Below are 19,594 nucleotides of genomic sequence, written 5' to 3' on the forward strand. Positions count from 1 at the left end.
AACAGCAAATTTATAGTCTTTCGATTAGGCCTATGCTTTTCATAAAGCGGAGCAGTGCGTGGGAGGCCTTCACCGCAGACGATCGCCGTGGCCAGGGACCTAAAATATTAAAAGCAGTCAGTGGGCGTCCATCTAAATGCCTTTCCCCCACTTCAGGGTAGCAAACCGGTTACTTTTACGGGTTAACCTCCCTGCCTTTCTTCCTCATCTTCCTTCTCCTCCTCCTCCCCCCCTTCCTGAGCAACATAATAAATAGCATCAGGCCGCTCCTCCAGTTCTCAAAAATATATGGTTGGAAATGTTAGATTCACCTCGCGTATATTTTTCTCGCGCAATGTGTTCAAGTAACCGATAAATAGATGTCCGGGTATAATTGCCTCCTCTCTGTAATGGCCGTTTACCTGCTCGAGTTTCTTCAGATGGTTCTTTCTGTTCATCATTAAGAAACGTGGCCGCCTGTCGCATTCACTGCGATAATCAACACTGCTTTTCCGCGGGATTCTTAGTGTGCGGAATCGTACTTTCACGAATATTTATTCAGAAAACACCTATTTGAATAAAAGAACAGTGTACCCTACTTATGAGGACATTGAAAATACAACCACAAAATGCGTACTTTAAATGCTTATTTTATTGCTGAAAGGGGTGTGGTATATATATATATATATATATATATATATATATATATATATATATATATATATATATATATATATATATATATATGTGTGTGTGTGTGTGTGTGTGTGTGTGTGTGTGAAAGTGAAATGAGGGTGCTCGTTATAATACATGGACGAAAGAAGCCAACAGTCGGCGAGGCCAAGGAAAGCATTGGGGATTGTACTTGGTCTTTTTTATTTTTACTTCGGTAATCACATAAATGAGTAATGTAATCTGTTTAGGGGAAATATAATTAAACACAAAGTAGAAGGAAAAACAACGTGCCGATGGTGGGAACCGAACCGACGACCTCCGAATATCACGTCCGGTGCTCTTCCAGCTGCGCTACATCGGCCGCTGTCCCACCTGCTACTTTCTTTGGTATTAATGTTGCCTGTATACGAACCTTGAGAGTCTTCACCAGCGCCACCCTCAACTATAGCGGTGGACGTGGAACGTCCTGTGTTACCGCCAGCATCACGTAGAACGTGACCAACAGCGAGGGCGAAAGCTGTGCTAGGACCCTCTTACGCTACCTATGGATTCAAGACTGCCAGAACCGAGACCCCCGTAAGCTACAAGCAGATAAATGAAGGGGAAATGAGGGTGCTCCTTATATTACATGAATGAAAGAAGCCAACAGTCGGTGTTGCCAAGGAAAGCATTGGGGATTGTAGTTTAGTGCGCTTGGCTCTAGGTGTTTTTAATTTTTTGTGATAAATTGATTTGTAGCTAGTGGGCCATCCAGCAAGCAGTTATTTGCAGAATATATCTGAATACAGGCAGGCAAAGAAAATAAATTTTAAAGTATGTCTTAATAGCCATGTGCATTTAAAGAGTGGAGCAGAGTTTGCAAAGGAAAAAAAGTTGTAACTTTGCTCGGCGCACTAAATTACTTTGCTTAATAAGTTGTCTTAGCGCCTGTTTCTGAAGAGGTACACAAAACTGAGATAGCGTACGAACTTTTTCAATTTAGATTAGACGAACCTTACTTCTCCCTTTCTTTCAAGCTTTCTGTTTTTTTATCAGCACGGAAAGAAAGTGTCAACTAAACAAACATCAAAGAAAATGCGGCAATACCACTCTAATGCGTAGTACCCATGGAGGTTCGTCTTGCTCTCCGGGGACGTATAAAAGAACTGCACAAAGCTTTCCGATGGAGCGGGGTCGTTGAGGACGCTAACGATGTATAATAAGTCGTATTGCCTGGCGAGTAGTCAACGGCGTCGCGTAGTGCTCTTGGCAGGCCTCTAGAAAACACACAAAGAGAGCAGTACATAGCTCCTCAGAGAGTGGCAGGAAAGGCGATGCCGGTAATGCTCAAAAGTGGCTCGTTAGTGCCGCGAAACGAAGGGTTCTAGGTAAACAAACACCTGCGCGTGACTGCGGGCTGCTGGCTTTGTTCTTAGTACTTTCCCTCCAGTCGGTTCTACAGAGCGGCTGGCGGCGTCATTCTGGCTGCAATACGCTGCGCCGTATCGCAGCAGAATTAACATCATCAATAATTTAGTGGGCAGTTTTGTTTCTCTTAATGATGACGACTTTGCGCTTGCTGGCTAGGCTGCCCTCGTTTCTTGTTTTTTTTTTTGTTTTTTCGTGTAGCTCCGCTGTGGCCGCTCAGTGTTTAGGAAACTCGAGACTGCTAATCCCGACAGGCGGGTCTGATCCAGCTGTGGCGGAATGTTTTCAATGTATATGAACAGCAAGGCGCCCGTACCCAGTGGAATGTAAATACACCTTAACACCCGGAAGGTGGGCAAATTTTTCGGAGGCTTCTACTACGGCACCAGTTATTGACTCAGTTTCTTTTAGACTAAGCCTCTTTAAACATCATTAAGCAAATACTTTTGCTAATATAAGTTCCGTTGCGTTGATTCATCGCATTTTGGGAGCATGTTTAGCACTCCCAATGCACCATTTCGGAAATCGCAGCGCCGCGAAAAAACCTAGCGGGCGCGCGACGCATTATGGGAAAAGTGAGCGAACGCCGACCGACCGCCCGTCTTTCCTGCCTCCTGCGTTCGCATAGCTGCGGTGTGTGTGTGTACGTGCTTCGATTGCTTTAAGATTTCGTGTATTTTTTGGTGGTGGGCGGTTGCAGGTGCGTTATATAAAGTGTTACGTGCCTGTGGGTTACTTAGTGGCCGCTGCCACTACTGCGCGCGATGTCGTCGAAGTGCCGAGGCGGCGGTCAGACTTGTTGTGTGCCTGGCTGCGACAACAACACGCTGAAAGACAAGAACGTTTCATTTCACGCGTTCCCTGCAAATGAAAAAGAAAAAAAGGAGTGGGTGAGAAGAATCAACCGCCAGGGAAGTGCTGGTCGCTTCTCTTTGTGGCAACCTTCTAAGCACCACCGGATCTGCGGAGCTCACTTCAACGCAAGTGGACGCCGTGGCTATATGGACCGGTTGCCGACAATTTTCCCTCATAAAGTCATCAGTCAACTATCTCCTTCCTTTAATACCGGTAAATATTGTACTGTGATAGTCATCGCCATCGACATGCACCTGTGCGTTGTGCGACGAAGACGAAGTACGCTGGGCTCGCCGTTGCAAGGTCCTGTCCTCACAGCTCTCCATCTGAGCTTCAATAAACGCCCTATTACAATTGGCGGAGGTGCCGGAAACGATCCCACCCAAACTGGAACTGCGAAGCCGTACACTACCCTCTACGACCGCCATGCAAGACACTTCGACGCTGCCGGCCGTTCCACCCACGATCATGTGTGCTGGCGTCGTGCGCCAGCGTGACCCTTGCCTGTTCAGCGGCACGGCCGATCAAGATGTCGACGACTGGCTGTCATCCTATGAAAGAGTAAGCACCTACAACAAGTGGGATGACTCATACAAGCTCAGTAACGTCATATTCTATCTGACGGACGTGGCGAACCTCTGGTTTCGCAACCATGAGGCTGACCTGTCATCTTGGTCGACATTTAAAAAGAATTTCGCGGAAGTGTTCGGCCGCCCGGCAGTGCGTAAGCTTCGTGCCGAACAACGTTTACACGATCGTGTTCAGCGCGCTGATGAGACCTTTACCAGCTACATAGAAGACGTCGTTGATCTCTGCAAACGAGTCGACCCGGCCATGCCGGAAGCAAACAAAATCCGCTACATCCTCGAGGGCATTTCTGAGGACGCCTTCCAGATGCTGGTAGCGAAAGATCCCACCAGCGTTAGTGAACTCGTGAAGCTTTGCCAGAGCTACGACGAGCTCCGCAAGCGGCGCGCTTCTAGGCGCCGCTCCAGTGTGTGCGACGAAGGCGTATCCGCATTAGCCCTGGGTGGTTCGCCAACTTCTGAAGGGAGCCCGCTGAATCAAAAGATCAAAGATTTTATTCGTGAAGAGGTCGCACGTCAAATCTCACTCCTTCCCCATTTTCAAGACTCGGGCCGCCTCGTTCCTGAACTGGCTCCTATGTGCAGGTCCCTGCCTACCGTTCACCGCCGCATGCTGAGCCTTCGTTTCAAGCCCCACCCTCAAGGTTCCGCCCACATCCTATGAAACCTTGGCGTACTACGGACAACCTTCCGATTTGCTATGCCTGCGGTCGGCCGGGCCATGTTGCGCGCCTTTGTCGCCAGCGCCTCCAACCTTCACAGCCTGACATTCGATTTTACCCGTACGATACCGACTCACGCTCGCAAATGATTCCGCCCGGTTCTCAATTTGTCCCACAAGATCGCCAAACCTATACCACTCGTCGATCACATTCTCCTCGGCGCCGATCGCTTTCTCCAATGCTGCGACGTTCTACCAGCACCGTTGAGGGAAACTAACAGTCGCAGTTCCGGGGGCAAGAACTGCGCTTGTTTCGAATTCCTCAAGTCCTCCATGCCGTCCCGCTAATGTTATCAAAGTTTCTGTAGAAGGCGCCACAGTTCTCGCTCTCGTCGATACCGGTGCAGCCGTCTCCGTCATCAGTGAAGCGCTCTGCCGTCGAATTCGCAAAGTGACCACTCCGATTTCCGACTTTTCGCTCCGCACCGCCTCATCACAGCACATTCACCCCTCCGCATCTTGCACAGCCCGTGTGCTCATTCAAGACGTCTTGTACCCCATCAAGTTTATTGTTCTGCCGAACTGCTCGCATGATATCATCCTCGGATACGATTTTCTATCGACTCATCAAGCCGTTATTGACTGTGCTCGTGCACAAATTGCCTTCGCCCCCCTCTGTGATGCCCCCTTCTGTGATACCCCTCCCCGCACTGCAAAACTTCTCGTCGCCCATGACACCGACATTCCTCCGTTCTCTGCTGCCCTCGTACCACTGTCTTGTGAGTGGGTAACTCCTTTGACTGCGATTTTTACACCTTCCGAAGCCACCTCCCGTCATCCCTGCCTCCTTTTTCCGTTCGCTGTTCTCGAAATTCAAGACGGCAAGAGTGCACTTTACGCCTCGAACCCATTTTCTTGCCCAGCAGTCCTGCTCCGTGGCGAATGCATTGGACGTCTTGAAGAGCTTGATCCCAGTCATATCACCACTCTTGCTGACTCAACCCCCTCCTTCGACGTTAGTCTGTGCTCTTGCGATGTTGCGACCGCTTCGACGCCCTCCGACGTTTTCCAACATGCTATTGATGCTGATCTTCCACTTGCGCAACGTGATCAACTTGTCGCCCTCTTGCAGAACTTCGCTTCTTCATTCGACTTTCCTCAAACTGACTTGGGCCGCACGTCTGTCGTAGAGCACACCATCGACACCGGTAAAACTGCACCTTTGCGCCAGCGCCCCTATCGCGTGTCGGCTTCGGAGCGCCAAGTAATTGCTGATCATGTGGACGACATGCTCCGTCGGGGTGTCATTCGGCCATCCCACAGTCCCTGGGCGTCTCCAGTTGTGTTGGTACCTAAGAAAGATGGCTCCTTCCGGTTTTGTGTCGACTACCGCCGGCTCAACAAGATCACGCGCAAGGACGTCTATCCTCTGCCACGCATCGATGACGCACTAGACTGCTTGCAGGGCGCCGAGTTTTTCTCCTCGTTGGATTTACGATCTGGCTACTGGCAGGTGCCAATGGCTGACGCTGACCGCTCTAAAACTGCCTTCATCACACCAGATGGATTATATGAATTCAACGTCATGCCCTTTGGGCTTTGCAACGCCCCGGCCACATTTGAACGCCTCATGGACACTGTGCTTCGTGGATTCAAGTGGCGAACCTGTCTTTGCTATCTCGATGATATCGTAGTCTTTTCTACCGATTTTCAATCCCACCTGCTCCGACTGAAGGACGTTCTCACTTGTCTCGCTACCGCCGGCCTCCAACTGAATCTGAAGAAGTGCCGCTTTGCTGCTCGCCGACTAACAATTCTAGGTCATGTCGTTTCTAAGGATGGCATTCTTCCCGATCCCACCAAACTTCGTGCAGTTGCCGAATTCCCACGCCCAAAATCACTGAAGCAGCTACGAAGTTTCATTGGCCTATGCTCCTACTTTCGCCGCTTCATCTTAAATTTCGCCTCTATTATTGCTCCTCTCATCCAGCTCCTCTCCGGTAGCTCCGACCTCTCCGCATGGACACCTGCTTGTGATGACGCCTTCAACACTTTACGCCGTCTTTTGGTTTCGCCTCCCATCCTCCGCCACTTCGACCCGAATGCGCCAACTGAGATTCACACTGACGCTAGCGGTATTGGGATAGGCGCCGTTCTCACCCAACGCAAACCTGGTATCCGAGACTATGTGGTGGCGTACGCAAGCCGCACCTTGACCAAGGCAGAGTCCAATTATTCTGTTACGGAAAGAGAATGCTTGGCCATTATTTGGGCCATCGGCAAATTCCGTCCGTATGTCTATGGCCGACCATTTTATGTGGTCACTGATCATCACGCTCTGTGCTGGCTGGCGTCCCTCAAGGACCCGTCCGGCCGCCTTGCTCGCTGGGCTCTTCGCCTCCAAGAGTATGACATTCGTGTCATATATCGCTCAGGCCTCAAGCATACTGACGCGGACGCTCTTTCGCGCTCACCGCTGCCTCCCTCTTCGTTGCCTGATGAGATCTGCGCCTACGATTTGTCTTCGCTTGCCACTATTGACATGGCCACGGAACAGCGGCGCGACACGTGGATATCTACACTTCTGGACTTTCTTTCAAGTCACTCTCCAGGTCGTCTGTCTCGGGCGCTTGCCCGCCAAGCTCACCATTTTTCAATTCGTGACGGGCTGCTCTATCGCCGCAATTATCTTCACGACGGAAGGAAGTGGCTTTTAGTCATCCCCCGTCATCTCCGCGCCGAAATTTGTGCTGCTTTCCATACTGATCCCCAGTGCGCCCACGGCGGAGTGTTGAAAACCTACACGCGCTTGCGTCTACGCTTCTTCTGGCGTGGAATGTACCGCTTTGTCCGCCATTTTGTCCGCTCCTGCCAGTCTTGCCAACGCCGAAAAACTCCTCTCCAGTCCTCTGCTTCGTTGCAGCCGTTGCCCTGTCCTGCCCGTCCGTTTGATCGTGTCGGCATAGATCTATACGGTCCCCTTCCTACAACTTCAGCTGGCAACCGCTGGATTATCGTGGCAGTGGATCATCTAACCCGCTACACTGAGACATCATCATTGCCCTCTGCTTCCGCACGCGACGTGGCTGCCTTTATTCTGAAAAACCTGGTTCTTCGCCATGGTGCCCCTCGCGAACTGCTCAGTGACCGCGGACGCGTTTTCTTATCAGACGCTCTTGAGGCTCTCCTGAAAGAATGCCGCATCATACACCGCACCGCTACCTCGTACCACCCTCAGACGAATGGACTGACAGAACGTTTTAACCGCACTCTCGGTGACATGCTGGCTATGTACGTGAACACCGACCATTCCAATTGGGACCAAGTTCTACCGTTTGTTACTTACGCATATAACACCGCGACACAGGCCACTACTGGATTCTCTCCATTCTTTCTCCTTTACGGGCGCGAGCCACCCTGTACTATGGACACACTTTTTCCCTACCGCCCTGACGTTTCCGAATCTTCCCCGCTATCCGATGCCGTCACGTACGCAGAAGAATGCCGTCAGCTCGCCCGCTCTCTCACAACAGAAAATCAGTGGCAACAAAAATACCTCCGTGATACCGGCGAATCTTCGCCATATCTCCCGGACACACTGGTGTGGCTCTGGGTGCCCTCCACAACCCCTGGCCTTTCAAAGAAGTTTCTTGCTCGCTACCACGGGCCATATAGGGTCCTCCAGCAAACATCTGCAGTCAACTACGTAGTTGAGCCCGTCACGCCCTCTGCGGACTTGCGTCGCCGTGGTCGTGAAACAGTTCACGTGAACCGATTGAAGCCATTCTATGACCCCGCTGTCCTTTCCGCGCCATAAGTCGCCAGGATGGCTCCTTTTTTTACCCGGGGGGAAAATGTACTGTGATAGTCATCGCCATCGACATGCACCTGTGCGTTGTGCGACGAAGACGAAGTACGCTGGGCTCGCCGTTGCAAGGTCCTGTCCTCACAGCTCTCCATCTGAGCTTCAATAAACGCCCTATTACAATATATATATTCAGGCGGTTATCGCATATTATCATTACTGCCAAATCTCTTCCAGTCGCGAAACGCAAGAAGACGAGCTCCCAAACTGCCTCTGCCAGCCCTGTGCTCGTCCTGAACGAGTTGGAGATCGGCTACGTAGTTGACGTGCCCCAATGCGATCAACGTAAGAGACGCTTTAACTGTGCCATCTTTTTTCTGAGGCTTCGATTTTGTGTGTTCGCATTTTCATCAAAGCGTTTGTACGCAGAGAGCGACGTAGTTTCCCAGGAGCCCACCCAGCTGACCTTCGGTGCACCGGCTTCGTCTCGCACGGAAACAGGTTAGTGATGGTTCAAAATTCTCACTTTCTCCATTCCACTATGAAAACTTATTTTTCGCATTTAACGGACCCCTATCGCGCCCACTCATTGTGAGGTCCACGGGTGCTGTGGCGACCGGTATATTAATAAATGGACCAAACTTTTTTCCCGCGAAGCCAGTTTTTCGCAAGCTTTTGCAGCTAGCCATGGGAAGTCTACATGTTATGAGTTGCATAACCTCATGTATTCTGTGACATGTCATCAGTGATTTGTACCGTGCATGTGTTATTACTTCAGCGAGTTTTCTGATAAACGCGGTACCTCTTCCACCAGTGCACGCATTGTGAAACTTACCCATTTCATTTCTTTCACCGCGACATTATTCCCTTCACCACAGCTTGGAAAAATGACACAAAAGTCAGGCTATCCAAATGCATATACAGTGTAGATTTGGCTGATGTGCTGGGTGCATGAAACCTATGGTTCCATGCTGGTTGGTAAGCTGCTTGCACAGGTGGATCAGTGGAGTGAAAGAGAGTTGGGCTCTATGGCTTTGTCATCCTAGTTCTTTGTTGTCTGTATATCAGTGTAAGCTGAGAGCAAGGGTTCAGAACACACATTGTGGGCTGAAGTGACTATTTCAAGCCCTGAAATCTGTATTAAAGCACGGCCTAACTGTTCGCAAATCAATAAACAGTTTTTATTTTCTAGGTGCCGAGCATTCATACTCCATGGGGCCTCCAGACACAGCATCTGCTGCCGCACTAAGGAAAGTCAACCACCTTCTCGAAGTATGTGGAAAACTGGAGCATGAAAATAACTTGCTTCGAAAAGAGAAATCTGTGCTCCAGAAAACGGTTGAGGATCTGGAGGCTCAGTTGCACCATGTGAAAGTTGAGGCGCTTAAAGAGAAGCTAAAAACAAAAAACCTTGTCTCAAAAGTTCACGGTTTTGTTTCAGATCAAAAGCGACTAGTGTTTTATACAGGGTTTAACTCCTTTGAAAAATTTGATGCGTTTCTGGAACATGTTGAAGGCATGTACCAGACACTGAAAACAGGTGCTGGCAGGCCACCAGCACTGAAAATGAAAGAACAGGTCATTGCAGTGCTTTGCAGGCTCCGGGTTGGGTTACTGGAGCAGGATTTGGCATATCGCCTGAAAGTGTCTGTGTCAACCGTGAGTGCTATGTTCACATTTTGGGTAAATTTTTTGTTTGAAATGTTAATCCAGATACCAATGTGGCCATCCCGTAACACAGTGGACATGTTCATGCCAGACAATTTTAAAGAATTGTACCCATCGACACGCATTGTACTGGACTGCACAGAAATTTTTATCGAGAACCCGTCTGATTACAGTACGCAAAGCGACACTTTCAGCTCGTACAAAGGACACAACACTGCAAAAGGACTCATTGGCATCACTCCAAACGGCTTCGTTTCTTTCGTGTCAAATCTTGCACCTGGGAGACTTTCCGATCGAGAAATCACGAGACACAGTGGCCTCTATGAGTTGCTCGAGGAAGGGGACAGCGTAATGGCGGATAGAGGATTCCTCATTGAAGATGACCTCCGTCAGCTTGGAGTCGAATTAAACATGCCACCTATGTTGAATGGCCGCTCGCAGTTGTCACTGGCAGATGAGATAGCAACACGGCAGATAGCGAGTTTGCGAATTCATGTTGAGCGTGTCATCAGGGAAGTTAAAAACTTCAGAATACTCCGTGCTGTCTTTCCTAATGTTATGGCAGAGAAGCTGAACAAGATATGGAAAATTTGTTGTTATCTCAATAATTTCATGCATGAGCCCATTCTAAACCGATGAGCGATGGTAGTGTTTTTAATGTTTTGTATGTTATGCATGATCTACTGTAATGCAGGGGTGCTCAAACTCTTTAGCCTTCTCATTTGAAGACCAAATCATTTCGCTAAAATGCAGTCGGCTTCTAACATGTTTCATTTGTGTTCTGGCCAGCTTTGGTTACGGAGCCTGTCTTGAAAATATTTGTTTTATGGGGGATTAACGTCCGAAAGCGACTCAGGCTATGAGAGACGCCGTAGTGAAGGGCTCAGGAAATTTCGATCACCTGAGGTTCTTTAACGTGCACTGACATCGCACTGTACACTGGCCTCTAAAATTTTGCCTCCATCGAAATTCGACCGCTGCGGCTGAGGCTTGAAAAGGTGCTGGCCGACATATGTAAAAGGGGTATGCAAGCTGCGCAGCACATGAACAAGTACTTAAATTCTGTTATGACTGACTGTATAGTGAGATAGCTGTAAGCAGCTACAGCATTAGTCCCAAAATAACTGGCTAAAGTGGATGAAGACATGCATGAACATAGGTGCTTGGGGATTCTAGGAACTGTTCCAAGAACCCCTAGAGTTCCCCAAAATGCAGTTTGAGAATCCCTGCTGCAGTGCAAGGAATCGAACTTGCACTGAATTACACTATTTCATGTACAGCAGACTAGAGGAGCCTTTCTTTCTCTGCTGAAGTAAATCTGAAGTCAATGTACAGGCTATATAGAGCTGCAACGCCTTATTTCTCTGTCGGTGTTGTGCAAATGATTTGAGCATAGATTGTGGCAGTACTATATCCAAGTCATGACTGGAAACGAAATCACCAGTCTCATTGCTGATCTACACAGACAAGATGGAAAGTTGGTGTTTGCAGCCATTGTCTTTTCTACGACAGATTGTCTTTCCTAACTTTTTGGAATGAAATCTGTAAAGTGAATTTCACTTTGTCATTTTTACATGTGTTAGTGATGTACTCATTTTAAAAAAAAGTGATATGTATTGTATATATGTGTACTGTATATGTAAAAAATTTGTACATGTATGCGAGTATTTCATGGCACTGAAATTTGAAAGCTTTATTACCAACTCTCATGTAATGTCTTGCATGGAATCCTTCAGAAAGAACTTATATCAGCTACAATACCCGAGATGCGACAGATTTGAGCTTGTCGTCAAAGAAGTGCGAGCTCAGTGCTACTCGAAACTTGTGCATTAACCCCTCAGAGCAGAGATTAAGTATGCTGAATCTGCACCTTAGGCACTGTCTATGACGGCACATTGATTTACTGTAAAGCATAAGCCTTCATTGGTTCACTTCACATATGTTACAAGTCGTACCGAGTGCAAGAGTATCTACAATACGGACAACACACTTGTCACTTTGCAAAGATTTTGCTTGCAACTTTCATTGCGGTTTCCTTACAGAGACCAATGTGAAGTATGTAGCTGCCCATGTGCTTGTGACTGTAGCTGTGTTCCTAGTGACTGGAAGGTGGGCAAGGTGGTTCCCCTGCACAAGTCTGGGGACAAACATTCTCCTAATAACTACCGACCCATTTCACTTACTAGCATCCCATGTAAGATCATGGAACATGTCATCTGCTCTCATCTCGCCAATTTTCTTGAATCAAATTCGTTCTTCAGTCATTCCCACCACGGGTTTCGTAAAACATTCTCATGCGAGACTCAGCTTCTATGCTTGTCACAAGACCTTCATTTCATTCTTGACCGGGGTTCCATAGCAGGCTGTATATTCCTCGATTTCTCCAAAGCTTTCGATAAAGTTTCTCACCAATTACTACTTTTCAAATTAAGTAACCTCAAACTCGACCCTAGCATCGTTTCGTGGCTTGAGTCTTTCCTCACTAACCGTTCTCAATACGTGACAGCAAATAAATGGAACTCTCGTTCCTCTCCAGTGGGCGCAGGCATTCCCCAGGGCTCCGTACCAGGGCCCCTACTTTTTCTAATTTATATTAATGATTTGCCTAACACCATTGCTTCTTCTGTGTGTCTCTTTGCTGACGATTGTGTAATTTACCGTGAAATTAACAGTGACTCTGACATTTCTGTTCTTCAGTCTGATATTAACCAAGTTTCAGAGTGGTGTAAATTATGGCACATGAAGCTTAACATTAACAAGTGCAAACATATGCGTATTTCTCGTCGTAACAATGAAGTAGCTAATTACAACCTCAATAATACTCCTCTTGAAACTGTGTCTTCGTATAGATACCTTGGTGTGCACATAACTTCTAATCTTTCTTGGAATCTGCATGTGGAATCTATTACTAACAATGCTAACCGCATGTTGGGGTACCTGCGCCGAAACCTTAACCTTTCTTTTAGTTCAATAAAACTGCTTCTTTATAAAACCCTTGTTCGTCCCCTGGCCTTGCATCTCTAGAATCTGAAATCGAATCTGTTCAAAACCGCGCGTCACGTTTTATACTTTCCAACTATAACCGTAACTCCAGTGTTACCGTTATGAAAACAACATTATCATTGCCACCGCTTTCACTACGCAGAAATATTTCCCGCTTATGTCTATTTCACAAAATCTATTACCACAATCCTGCCCTTAAGAGCCGGCTACTAACTACCCCCACATATGTTTCAGGTCGCATTGATCATTTTCACAAAGTAGGTGTTCCGTCATGTCGTACTAAACACACCTCTTGTTCTTTCGTTCCAAACACTTCTGTCAGTTGGAACCACCTTCCTAGGCACATTGCTGATATTACGGACCCAAATTCTTTTAAGACTGCCGTATGTAATCTATATTTATAAATGGTAGTCAAATGTTTTTGTTCGTTTTCGGTGACATTGTTGACTGTCGGAAATGATTTTTTTTTGTCTCACCTGCTTTTCTGTTTTTTTTTCCGCCAATCCTTTTTTTTTTTATCACTTTTCGCCGTGTTATTGTTTCTCCTATGATGCTTTATGCTGCACTGTACCCTGTACCAATGTATCTTTCCCACTCCCCTCTTTAATGCCTTCGGGCCCTGAGGGTATATGAATAAATAAATAAATAAATAAATAAATAAATAAATAAATAAATAAATAAATAAATAAATAAAAGGCTTTCTTACAAAGAAAGGCTCTTGTATTGCACAGCTCACTTAAACATCTTGTGCCAATATATTTTAAGAGCATAACACAAAAGCATGCTAAGCAATGCATCTCTATGTATAAGCACGTTGCAGAAAAATTTTTTTAATACAGTCTTGTTCAAACATAAGTGTAACGAAATAAATAACTTCAATTATCAAAATCTCAAGCAACTCCGTTGGTGTGAAAAAATGAACAAAACATTGCAATGCGTGACATTATGCAAGAGGTATTTGTGTTCTTAACAATTAGTAGTTAGGCTTTCCTACTAGCCTCACTACGGTGCTGAGCTCTGGTTTGGTTTGAGAGGTTATTGGGTTATGCCATGATCATTCTTTTTGGTGCTTTGAATTCCCTACAATTAGATGGTGGGTCAATGAAATTGGTTCAAAAGTGTAGTGGAGTCCATTAATCACAGAAGAGGATGCACAGCTAAATGACAGTTTGGAGAACAAGAGTGCATGCATCTTCCAGGATACTGCTTCCATTTTGAATGTAAAATTTTAGATGCAGCACCTACCGAGCACTCGCTTGTAATTTGGCTACTTTTATGCGCACATGGGAGTTTTTTTCCTACCTATTACGTTTAAAAAACAAAATGTTGCTTTGAATCAAGAATATATAGTATGTAATGTGGCAGTCTTACAAAATACAATAACAAAAAAGAAGAAGTACGCAAGACTGTCTTGACGCCTTAAGTGCAGAAATGAAGAAAGCCAAGCAACCAATATGAGCATATAAACTGTGCACCTCCCAAAGAACGTATTTCTGCAAGGAAGAAAGAAGGACTTTCATATGTTTCTGAAGTGCTGGTTCCAAATGAGCAATAATGATGAAGCAAAAACAAACTGTTAAATTAATGATCTCAATACACTCATTTTGCATCGAATGAAGTGCTGGTTCCAAATGAGCAATAATGATGAAGCAAAAACAAACTGTTAAATTAATGATCTCAATACACTCATTTTGCATCGAAGCATATACATCAGCTTGCAAGTACATAGTAAAACCTTGCACAAGAATTACCTTTCTTACGGCAACAAGTCATCCTAAAAAGTACAAATACTACGCCAGACACAAAATCAAAATGTTCACAGATTTCGCTTGCACAGCAATGATTGCAGTACACAAGCAAGAACTTGCACACAACTCTCAATCACAGCTACACAGCAAGTAGACATACTGAACCTGTGTATGCCAACTAGCAACTAACCGCCGCATTTGCAAATTCTTCTTTGATTTTATATAGAAGATGAAAGTAACCATGAGAAAACATGGTGTGAACAGAATTAAACATCATATTTCAAATATAAATGACTATCATCAAGTCGGTAGTTTGCCCAAATTAACCACACGCGAACCTGCTAGACAGCAACACATCAATCAGTGCGTGTGTCCTGACATCCAGAAAGTGTAGCAGGAAGGATTTAACATGCAGGCACATGAACTTCATAGGATCAGGTAGCAGAACCTATACAGAGTCACACTCATGAATTCTAGCTCGTACAAATGACAAGAAAAAAAGCGTCGGGGACACCAAAACAAATGAAGCATAGGACGACTCGCACCAAAACGCAGACAGACAAGATGCGTCTACCTCCACAGTAGAGGGGCACATTGTTTGGCAGTGGTTTTGACACTCGCATTTCTAGACGTTAAATCCAAAGCCTCGACAGCTTTCCCTTCTTTCTATTTAGGTTTTCAGTACAAGGGGAGAAGGATGCCGCCAATAGAAAGTAACAAAAAAAAAGGTAAAGGAAGCACAGGGTCAGTGTAAACATGGTTCAGCAGTCCAAATCTCAGTCCTCCTTTCTTTAGACACAGCAGCACACAAAGTGAGAAACGATTTTTACATTCCATACTTCCGCTATGGGCACACAGTTGTCAAGGGCTCCAGACCAGATGAAACCATGTGATGCCTATTATCATGCACAAAACTTTTTACATACAAGCATTTCTGCACCTTGCCTTGATCAAGATGTATCAAAGCGCCTGTGTACCAAATCAATTGATCTGTCTTCAGCAGAAGGACCCCACATCTTCCGAATCAAAGTGGCCGATCTGTTCATTAGAAGTTGCCGTTTTGTCTTTATTAGGCATGACACGAGACCACCAAGGAATGTCATCTCCGTCCGCAAAGAGTTAAGCATCCACCACGATGGCTCTGCGACTATGGAATTTGGCTGCTTGACCCAATGTCATGGGATGAAATCACAGACATGAAAGTCCCATTTTGGTGGAGGCAAAATATAATGTGCACATTAAAAATCCACGATGGTCAAAGCTGTTTGGGAGCCCTCCATCCCCATGTCCCTCGTTGCCTACAGGATGTTAAACCAGAAAAACGTAGGCTCGACTCAAAACATAGCAATGATGTGTGTCGAACCAAATCAGCTTTCACAATGTGATGACTGGATGAAGTAAAAAATAGAGCATTTAGAATTTAACTCACTACTACTTGAAGGCATTTCAGACAATGCTGAGTTCAGCTTCTCCTTACCCTTACAAGTGAGGTTGATAAAACAATTACCAAACTGTCAAGCTACAAGAGAAAATTGCGTGCAGTGAAAATGAATTAAATTCCAGATGTCGCATGAAACCTTGGCAAAACAGATGGAGAAGCTACAACGACTGTAAGGAAGGTGCGTGATGTTGCTACGCAGTGGCTACATTCTTTTCTTAGGAGTTTACCCGACAGACCAACAGACTTAATGAGCATTGATACCAAGACAAAACAGATGAACACAAACCTTAACCTCATCAGGCTGCACAGTGTTTCTCCTTCATCAAACCTGACTTTCAACTTTAAAGGTCGCACTGCTCCTATTGGCTAAACCTAAGCGCTTTCTTTTTATTACAAAATTATCGATGAGGAGTGATGCTCTGGTATTCAAAACACATTTGAAATGTGAAAATGCTCCTTCATAGTTAGGTTAGGTTAGCAAATGGAGGTGGGAAAATCAAGTGGCAGGAAACGACAGTGGACAAGGAATCCAAAAAATACCTTTCCTCTGTCTGCCAAGAGAGCACGACTTTCTTATCGACAAGCAACACGAGAAAAAAAGTTGGTTCAAAAAAAAAAATTCAGGCAAAGGACAAGGGAAAAATCACAAGGAAGGTAACCGACAAATGTAGAGACAGGAACTTGGAGGACAAGGCAGCAAGACGTGTGGTGCTTGACATTTACTTTTTACACACAGATTAGTGGCACACACATTTAAATGGGTTGTGGCACAACGTGCACATCGCCATAACGATATTACGCAGAAAAACACTTTCTTCATGGAAAAAAATGCAATACAAGATATTTAAGAAACAAATATACATAAGTATGAACACATGCCAAAGCATGTTACGAGTCCGAGCATCTTTGTCCTGCAGACCAATGTAACATAAATAAGTCATTGAAATTCACACACAAGCACAGTGCTCTTGGTAGTTCTTGTGACATTCCAGGAGACGTGGCAGCATTTTGGAAATCCAAAGCGAGCTGTCAAAAGTGATCCTCTGAAGAGTGCAGTCTGTGCCATTATCAACCACAAAATCACACCAGGAGAGTCCAGTCAAAGCCATTTGCCCCTGGACCTGGTAAAAGTACTTGTGCGTTGGTTTAAGAACTCCATTCTTCAGGTAGGGTGCCGTATTCACAGCATTTTCTAATTCCTCACCCCGTTCCTTGGCAGCTGAGAGGGTCTTAACTTCAAGGAGACCAAAATCTCCTCCCTGCTCTACAACACGGTCAGGCGTTGCACCAAGAACAGGGACACCAGGGTTGACGCACAACCCACAACAGTAAATCCTAACTGGGACCTTTTTCTTGTCTATGTAACGCTGCACGGCTGCATCTTCATTCCTTAAACCATCAGCCATGTATTTGGTCTGCATCTGGCTAGACCCGAACAACCTCTTAAAAAACTTCTCATCAGCTGGCTTCTTCCGTGACACCACATCTCCAAAGTGTGAAGCAGTCAGGCGCTTGGATCTCTCGAAGCTCCATGTTGTAGAGCCGCTCTGCATCCTAGTCGCTTGCTCAAGGGCCCATGAGTCTTCTAAAGTAAGCTCACAGGAGCCGAACGTGTACCCAGCTGGCACATGCTCAACCCACAGGGCTTGCACCGGCAACCTGATTGGCATCTGGCTGAGAGCCTCCTCCTGACGTGTTCTTTTCACTTGTACGGGCAGAAAGTGGTTGTCCTCCAGCGTCTTGCATAGCATGGCGTTTGGAATATTTTTCTGTGTCTGATACATTCTCTTAATATGGTCTTCTGTTACTGTCAGAGAAACTGTGGTTTCTTGAGTTGCATACCTGCCAGCTTTCATTGGCATATGTTTCACAAAACGCAGTTTTGAGAACTCGCGTGTGTGCACGTTGGCCTTCTTTGCCCCAGTACCCCATGCTCTGGGTTTGTCTGTACATGACTGTGTGTCTTGCACGTAGGCTGCCCCAGAGCGCTTCAGGTCTAATACAAACCATAGAATTGCTACTACATGTTTACAAACACCTGCAGCTCCAGCCCGGCAGTTGCAGGTTCCTTCGTCCACAGTTCCATTTGACGAGAGCACAGCAGCAGTGTTATATAATTTTGCCAAAGAGAATGATGCCTCCACTGTTGCTTTAAGAAAAGTGGATCTGTCAGCCTTGCAAATAAGAACATTGTGCACCTTCTCTGCTTTGAACATCCTGTATCCGCTTACAGTATGCTTCTGAGCACCACGTGAATTCTGATGTGCCAAGATTCCTTGCTCTGAGAACCCATCTGGAACGTCTTTTAATTGTTTTGTCCATGGCCCTTTCGGTAGCCTTGCTTGGAGAGGAAGTGCATTATGAATGGCTTGCAGTGGTACCTGCAACATGGGTATAAGCAAGTGTCAAAATGTTTTCTTCGGCACTCCACATATAAACAGAGCATGGAAGCATACACAGCTGATCATGGCATCACCAATGCGATCTTGAAATAAAGTATTCATTCATTGTGTCTTGGTTACTTGTGGCAAGCATGCTTGAAAAGCAACGCTGAACCCATTTCATTTACTACGCGCGGTCGTGAAGAATGTTGCACAAGGACGGCCTCGGTAAACCACCAGCTAACTAAAACTCCGAGGCCGCCCAAGTACAAGGTACTGGCGCGTCCATGTTTTTCACGTTAGCAAAATATCCGCCGCAGTTTTTTTCGACCGCGTTCGCGTTACTTGTAGCCACCGAGGCACGTTCATATTTTGGCTGCGCCTATCTGCACTCCACGGTAGTAACAAATGGACACCGCGACCGAGATAGTACGAGCCGTCAAACTCGTTGAATATGGCACAGACAGCAACTACTATTTGTATCGCAAAAATATGCTCAGCTACACACAATGTAACAGTGCTTGTTGGTTCTGCTTCGCACTTGCTGCGTGCTATTCGAACAACACTATAGGTAAGAAAATGCGCTCGCACAAGCTAAGCACCAACTCAACTACTACTTTCTTCCAAGATGTACTCATTGAACGAATGCGCTGTCCGTTTCTTTCGACGATATACTTGTTTCAGACTCGTCCGTAGACTAAATAGCACGCTATAACCAAAAGATTGAATGGGCAGTGCGCGATAACGACGTATTTTGCTAAAATATAGCGCGTACATTCTCGCAAGACTATGTCGCACTGTTGCAACAAACATGAATGCGTACGCTACGTACTACGCCTGCCGCCGGGACAGCCGCAGAAACTTTGAAGGTTCGCGACGGGCGACCAGTAAATAAATGCACTGTTAGCGCGCGCTTACCAGCAAAACACGCCTGCTAGCCGTAGGATCGCGCTCGTGCCTTCTGAAGCATAGCTAAAACTATACACTGGCACATGTGCGCGCTTCACGAGCGCTCACGTGCGAAAATACTCGCTTCGCGCTCGTAGCGTCGGCTGCAAAACCACAAAAAAAGTTGTACGGCAATGCAAAGATCACTTGCGCGGCGCAAGCATGCTACAAAAGCATTGCTAGCATCCCAAAAAAAAGTTTTGTTTACCTGCTTTTGCGCGACGTCCATGTCGAACCACTCCTGCGCCGGATCCTGCCCGGCAAGCCACGCTCACAATTCCCAGCCTGCTTTGCGGCGGTCGCGTAGGGGGCGCGCGCAACTTTCCGAAATGGTCCATTTCTGCAAACCCTCACACGCTCAAGAATTTCTATAATTTTTTTTACATATCAAATAGCTTATTCTGAGAAAGTCGTAGATGTGCTGCAGTGGTGGTTC

General features: G+C 46.2%; 3 protein-coding genes across 17 annotated transcripts in view; 1 reads left to right on the plus strand and 2 right to left on the minus strand.

Moving 5' to 3' along the window:
- The window catches only part of LOC146199551 (uncharacterized), a 153,405-nt gene that overhangs the window by 25,499 nt on the left and 108,312 nt on the right, over positions 1-19,594 (minus strand). For 8 of the 15 annotated variants that reach the window (XR_014705094.1, XR_014705092.1, XR_014705093.1 and 5 more), the window contains one exon: positions 1,741-1,910. The exons of 4 other annotated variants lie outside the window; for them this stretch is intronic. Coding sequence is in view for 6 of the 11 variants with exons in the window: in XM_084595061.1 (XP_084451187.1) it covers positions 1,840-1,910 (71 nt within the window). In the remaining 5 variants the exon portion in view is untranslated. Of the gene's footprint in view, positions 1-843; positions 1,911-19,594 lie in introns of those variants that run through there. 3 more of the 15 variants (XM_084595063.1, XM_084595059.1, XM_084595060.1) reach the window with 2 other exon arrangements.
- Positions 8,159-14,028, plus strand: LOC146199552 (uncharacterized). Its single transcript, XM_084595051.1, has 3 exons — positions 8,159-8,314; positions 8,399-8,470; positions 9,162-14,028. The coding sequence occupies exon 3, from the start codon at positions 9,182-9,184 to the stop codon at positions 10,274-10,276; it is 1,095 nt and encodes a 364-aa protein (XP_084451177.1). The 5' UTR covers positions 8,159-8,314; positions 8,399-8,470; positions 9,162-9,181; the 3' UTR covers positions 10,277-14,028.
- Positions 16,494-19,494, minus strand: LOC146199553 (uncharacterized). Its single transcript, XM_084595052.1, has 2 exons — positions 19,367-19,494; positions 16,494-18,210 (listed from the first exon to the last, which is right to left on the minus strand). The coding sequence occupies exons 1-2, from the start codon at positions 19,385-19,387 to the stop codon at positions 16,777-16,779; spliced, it is 1,455 nt and encodes a 484-aa protein (XP_084451178.1). The 5' UTR covers positions 19,388-19,494; the 3' UTR covers positions 16,494-16,776.

Source organism: Amblyomma maculatum, chromosome 2 (assembly GCF_055883805.1).
Source record: "Amblyomma maculatum isolate TAMU_Amacu chromosome 2, ASM5588380v1, whole genome shotgun sequence".
Classification (NCBI taxonomy): Eukaryota; Metazoa; Arthropoda; class Arachnida; order Ixodida; family Ixodidae; genus Amblyomma; species Amblyomma maculatum.

What these genes read in the sequence shown, in the direction of transcription:
- LOC146199552 (XM_084595051.1), top strand. Translation starts at nt 9,182, where the DNA reads ATGGGGCCTCCAGACACAGCATCTGCTGCCGCACTAAGGAAAGTCAAC.
- LOC146199553 (XM_084595052.1), bottom strand. Translation starts at nt 19,387, where the DNA reads ATGGACGTCGCGCAAAAGCAG. An exon ending in TGGACGTCGCGCAAAAGCAG is followed by an intron (nt 18,211 to 19,366) that starts GTAAACAAAACT and finishes CCCATGTTGCAG; the next exon opens with GTACCACTGCAAGCCATTCA.